Source organism: Cibotium barometz, chromosome 10 (assembly GCF_041138505.1).
Source record: "Cibotium barometz isolate CiBa-2024 chromosome 10, ASM4113850v1, whole genome shotgun sequence".
In the NCBI taxonomy this organism is placed as follows: domain Eukaryota; kingdom Viridiplantae; phylum Streptophyta; class Polypodiopsida; order Cyatheales; family Cibotiaceae; genus Cibotium; species Cibotium barometz.
In genome coordinates, this window is record NC_141055.1 from 54297666 (window position 1) to 54303665 (window position 6000).

Here is a 6000-nt window from a genome sequence, read left to right on the forward strand (position 1 = left end):
TGTTCACATGCACTGAAACTCGTCAGAATACAGGGCAGACTTCACGACTCACTGGCAGGCGTCCCCGCTCAGTAAGTAACACGTCAAGCAGGCAAACACACGAATACATGTCATGCGAAAACAGTTTCAAGCATGCAAAATATGTGTGCATGTGCAAAAGTAACATGGACATATCTCCCGTTCATGGAACATGTACAAAATATTTGTCGGCACAAAACTGGCACGACATTTATTACATAAAAACCTGGTCTTCCTATGGAGTGACAGTCCCATAGGTAAGACACAGTTCCAGGCACGAGTTTCCCTAGGTGTGACAGTCCCATAGGTAAAACACGGCACGAATACTGGCTCTTCCATGGCGTGACAGTCCCATGGATCGAACACAGTCCAGGTCATACACGGGTGGCACTGATCTGGCTCCCGTCCATACGACACCATCCTGCTAACACACGGGTGGCACCAGTCTGGCTCCCGTCCATGTCAGCAAAATACTGGCCTCTTCACACGAGACACTGGCCTGGCCTCAAGTGAACGAGACGCAAAAATGTGGGAATGGACCAAATGGTCGGCCAATTGGTGACAGTGGAGCCTTTGGATTTGAACCAGCGTGTTTTGCCATTAAATATAAGCCATTATGCATTGTACACACTGCACAGTATGTGTGGTTGTGGTGTCTCGGTGGGTGGAGGAAAATATCAGTGGGGAAGAAAGTGTTGGATTTGTGAAGTTTTTGAATCTCTGCGATTTAGTAGTTGATTGTTGTTGCACAATGATCTTATTCAAAGGTTTATATAGAAGTTTAGAGGTCAAGAAAAATTTCTTGTCAGTAATATCAATTTTATGCATTTTTTATTTGGCAGGAATTGTCTGATCATACAACTGAAGTTAGTGTTCAGCATGAGCTTCTGGACAACAATTTTGTTTTTTATGACGTGGCCAAGGCAGAGCTCAATATATATCAGGTACGCTTCCTCTGTGTGCTGTGCTGCGTGCGAGCACAAGCGTGTGCATTTGTTCATGTGCATGCTTTTAGAGTGTATGCATGAGGAATTTCTGCAAGTGGAAGAAGGCCACCATTTTGGGTACCATGGAAACAACTGAGGCAATATTTTGATATTTGCAAGCTCAACATCCAAGCATTTTTTAAGTTTTCTTTCACCTCTTTTGTGTGGTCTTTTGATAAGATGGTGGCTCGGAGCAAGGGTTCCCAATGCACTGTCTAAAAAGAACCGCCGATCTTTTATTTTTCCTTGTTTTTGGTATCCACCATGCATGATTTTTGCAAATGTTCTGCCACCAATAAAGGCATTGTGTGGTTTAGATCAAGACTTCTTGCCTTGAAACTCGCTCTTTACATCCTCTGGAGTCTGGACCAGAGGCTTCTATTCTGCTGCATTGTGTAATCCAACTCCACAACCGATTCCAGCTCTTAGAAGTGCCCAGATTCCACTCCCCATTGTCAGTAAAGAAATTTCAAAAATAGAAGCCCCAGGCTCTACAGCTGCATGTAATTGAAAAAAAATGCACCTGAAAATTTTCCATTACAACACTGGTATGTGTAGAAAGTGGGTGAAGATGTTTGAAACAGCTGGCAGTCAAATAGCATGTTTCAACATGCACTGGAGTCTAAGCTTTGCAGGAAATCTGTTTATAAGGGGACGCCATCACCTTCTATTACAGTGCTAGCTTTGAAGTGGTGGCCTTTTTATGTTCCCATGCAGACGTAAGCTTTAGGAAGTTAGACAATGGCTCACATGGTGGTGTATTGACTCTTGAGGCCTTGTAAGGGACGTACATGTATGTAACGAATAAATACTGTTTTTTTTTAAACTTTGAGAGTTCTCAATCCCATCAACCAACCAACAAACCACCCCCACCCCCCCCCCCCCCTTTCTGGCGGGCACGCACGGGCCCGCCCCGCTAAAGGTTCTTTCTAGCCGCATCAGATGAGGCTCGAACTCACTCAAGCTTGCTATGTGATATCCCAAGCCTTGAGCTGATGAGTGATTTGCTTTACTTGGACTTGGCAGGTTGCTAGCGTTGCTTTGGACTTGGTCGTCCTGGTGGCTGTTTTGGCATACTTGTTCATACTTTTTGTTTTACTTGTTGTCACAACCAAGGTATCAAGTCCCAATTTCAATATTCTTTTCTAAATGAGCATACAAATTCAAATACCTATACCTCTTTGTTCTATCAAAGAGGTTAGGATATGTTGGGAAGAAAAAACATAATTCAACTTTTTTTGTCTGAACTTGCAGAGTTTTGACGATCTTATTGTGGTGTTTCGCCGGCCTCCTTCTAAGAAGGTCAAAGCAGCCTAGGATTGCCAAGGCCTTTGGAGAAGTGTGAATTATCAATCACTCTCTTGCTTTTTAGCACCTTAACGTTTTTGTAGCTCATTCAATAGGAGTTATTGAAAAAATATGGTACAGTGCTGGGGGTGGACTTCATTTCAGCTTTTTAGCACTGCCTTGATGATGCAGAGTTTGTAAACCTGCTTGGGTTTTACAAGTGATCAGCCCTGCATGAAGCTCAAGGGGAAGTAGGAGAAGGTAAGAAGAGTTTTATTTCAGCAGTCTAAGGAAGAGAGAGAGTGGAGAAGAGTTTCTGTACTTCTGTGCATTAAGTTTTGTAGGAGAGTGGGTAAAGTCACTTTTGTGTAGATAGATGTTTTGCAACAGGGAGCCACGAGGGTGAAAAGGCAAAACACTTTTTTTCTTCACTCATTAAGTATTAACTTTTTCTCTATTATGTTCTGTTTGGTTATATCGGTGACAACACCCTCAGCAAACTCGTCCCAAGAGTTTGCTTAGGTTGATAATAAGGCAAGGAAGCACACATTAATAAACATAACTAAAAAACTAATCATAACTTTTCACATTAACCCTTTCAATGAGGAGTTCTAGCTTTAAACCCTTGAAATCTAGTTTCTATTGATAAACTAATTCACTGAACCAGCTTGAGAAAGCAAGCGTGTGGTTGGTCACCTAGTTTTCTCGAAATGCAATTATAGGCCTTAACGTCATCTCAACGAGCATTATTATTGGATTTTGATATTTGTCAACCACATGTGCGCTCCATTTTTCTGTCCTTAAAAAGTGTGTTACATTAGTCTGGCAAATTGCTGTGTTTATGTGTACATGTTTAAGGGCATTTCTAAGGGGATCTTGCGTACACAACGTTGTATTTTTGGGTGTAGCTTGTGCAATACGTAAGGTTCATGAAAAGTTATAGCTTTTTATAAGAGCAACTGACGATTAAGATGAAGGCCGTGATACTTTGGGGACTGTAAAATCCTTTCTAAAAACACGTTTCTTTTTTTTAAAAAAAATCATCTCCCTCTCTTTACCTACTTGGTTTTTTCGTATAAGGTTGATGACTTGGTATAACTCTTTTTTTTCCCACCTTCACACTATAACCCTTATATTTTGTGGTCTGTCGTTGGAAGACCTTTTGAGAGAGCACATAGAAATTGTGCATAGGCTAACTTTTCTGCATCTGCATCATAGAAATCCTGAATACCACATTGCCAATTCACTGTAATTCTCCTTGATCACCTTTACTACATTTTCGTATTTTTTACTTTACTTGGGGATTTTCTCCTTTTCCTTCAAAAAAAAATAATTTATACTAGCGATCAGTTCTTTGTACTTTTGTTTAATGCGACCACTATAACATGTGGGAGTGGCAACTCACACCTGCCTTCCCAAATGATGTTGGAACTCTTTTTTGGATGGTGGTAGGTAACAACCACCTCTTATAGAAATATATTGTCCTTTGGCTCGATGAGTTTTTTTTTTTTGGGTTGTATTTTTTATACATGTTTGTTACTCAATTAATAATTTCATGTCATTTTCATTTTTCCTTTGGTGGGGGCGTCCACAAAAACTTCTCTCGTAACCTTCGTTGGTTACACATAAGGTACATCATTTGTGAAAATGATTACATAGTCTTCTGACTCATTCTTTGCTCTCATTTTACCTCTCTCGTTGAGAGAGATTGTATTGGGATTAGTCTTGTATGGGCTAAAGCCTCTCTTTTCCGTTAAACACCATGATCTTTCGCCTCTTAAGCCACTTTACTTTTTTTAAAATCAATTTTTGGTGATTTCTATCCCTTGCTTCCTTGGTCTTTGATGCATGGCTCCTAATAGCGGGTCGTACCGAAGTGTACGAGCTTCTAGGACTAGTAAAAGGTAGGTATACCTAACATTATATCGACCAATTATTACTACCTTGAAGACTCGTATACTTAACATTATATCGACCAATTATTACTAGATTGAAGACTCTAAGAATATACCTACTCATGTCCTTTAAGGATTTTTCCATTATATAGTATAGCTATAAACTCCAGAAAAAATTCTTATCCTTCATAGTTTTTGAAAATTCAAGTATTACCCTATAAGTGCATGTACCAACCTTGTCATAGGCCCATTTCCTAGGAAAGAACTAGAGCCTAGTTCATACAAAAAAGACATGAATCTATAAACATGAGCTTGCGGATGTGAGCTTGAATGCATGAGTCCAGAGGCATGAGCCTGAATACATGAGTCTAGACAAGTAAGCCTATAGGAGGCAAGAAACTAAATACGTGAGCTTGTTGACGTGATCCTAGGGACACGAACTTACACACATAAGCCTAGTAAAGAAAAAAAATGTGTTTGAAACCATTTTCAGACCAGCTACAAAAGCACTAAAGATCTTTGATGCAAATCCTTAGACTAATTGTTGGCCAACAACAATATGATCCAATGTAGTGCATTAAACCACTTGCTTAAACCCACTTGCATTAAACCACTTGCTTAAACCCACCAAGCCTTCGATCCCAGTAAATAACCAGCAGTCAATAAAGTTCTTCTCTTTTAAGAAGGCTAGACTCCTTTGAATCTACCTTAAGTGAGGAGATTTGGGAAGAATAAAACCCTTGGAAATCTTGGAAATAGGAGGTGCTACGATCATTTATGCTCTAGATTTATCAATTGTCTCTATAAACATCACCATCATAAACTTCGTGATAGGGCATTAAACCATCCTATTTTTGGGCAAAGCTCTAGCGAGAAGAAGCAGGAGCGGGACCAGGAACCTCAAGGTTTGGTACATTAGGAAGCAGTCAAACCATAATGTTTCAATCATTTAGTGTCGATTTTGAGCTTGGTTTATCCCAAGCTGACCACGACCAATAACAACCGTGTATGAAAATTGGGACATGTCTCTTTTCTTGTCCCACTAGGGAAAAGTGTTTCCCAACCAACAATAAGCACACACATCATAAACATGAGTCCCACTCTCCATAGGAGCTTAATATAAAAGCATCTTTACCATAGAACCAAGTTCTAGTTCTTCTCCATTTGGACGAGGAACATGGAACGCAAGGAACGATAAAGAGACAGCATGTGGGATCCACGAGAGCAATGCCATAACATGTTTTTAGCCACAGCAAGCATATAGCCTCTAAGATAGGTTGAAAATCACACAGTCCAATCCCATAGAGGAAAAGAGAGCACGTATCAGGGTTTCATGCAACCACCTCCTTATGTCCATTGCCCATATGAATACACAGAAACCATGGTAAGAATGGCATTTGAAATGGGAAGGGCGGTTGCAACCAATACATGGCACCTAGAGGCTCAGAGCTCGAAAAAACCAAGCTAATCCACATCTCAAGTATGATGATGACCAAATTTGATAGAACTAGAGATCTCATTCAATACCTAGAGAAGTTTGATCATATTTGTGATGAAGCTAAACTTACTTGAATTGAGGCCACCTATGAGGTCTTGAGACACTTTCATTGTAGGATTCTTGCCCAGTGGAGTTAGATTTCCCATTGCATAGATATATAACTTCAAGCAAGAGGAGAGAGAAATAATACAAGATTACATTGTTAGAACTAAGTATCTCTATATGAGATATAGCATCTGGCAAAAGGCATGTGATCGATCTCAAGAGATATAGCACCTAGAAAAAGGCATGTGATTTATCTCTCTCATTGATTGGT

The 6000-nt window shown here is 40.1% G+C and overlaps 1 protein-coding gene across 1 annotated transcript in view; it reads left to right on the forward strand.

Moving 5' to 3' along the window:
* Positions 1 to 2748, forward strand: part of LOC147635055 (M28 Zn-peptidase nicastrin) — a 75445-nt gene extending 72697 nt beyond the window's left edge. Inside the window, exons 12-14 of the mRNA XM_086804305.1 lie at positions 861 to 962; positions 2031 to 2120; positions 2259 to 2748. Coding sequence (XP_086660431.1) covers positions 861 to 962; positions 2031 to 2120; positions 2259 to 2321 — 255 coding nt within the window. The 3' untranslated portion in view covers positions 2322 to 2748. The remainder of the gene's footprint in view (positions 1 to 860; positions 963 to 2030; positions 2121 to 2258) is intronic.
* The last annotated feature ends 3252 nt before the right edge of the window (positions 2749 to 6000 follow it).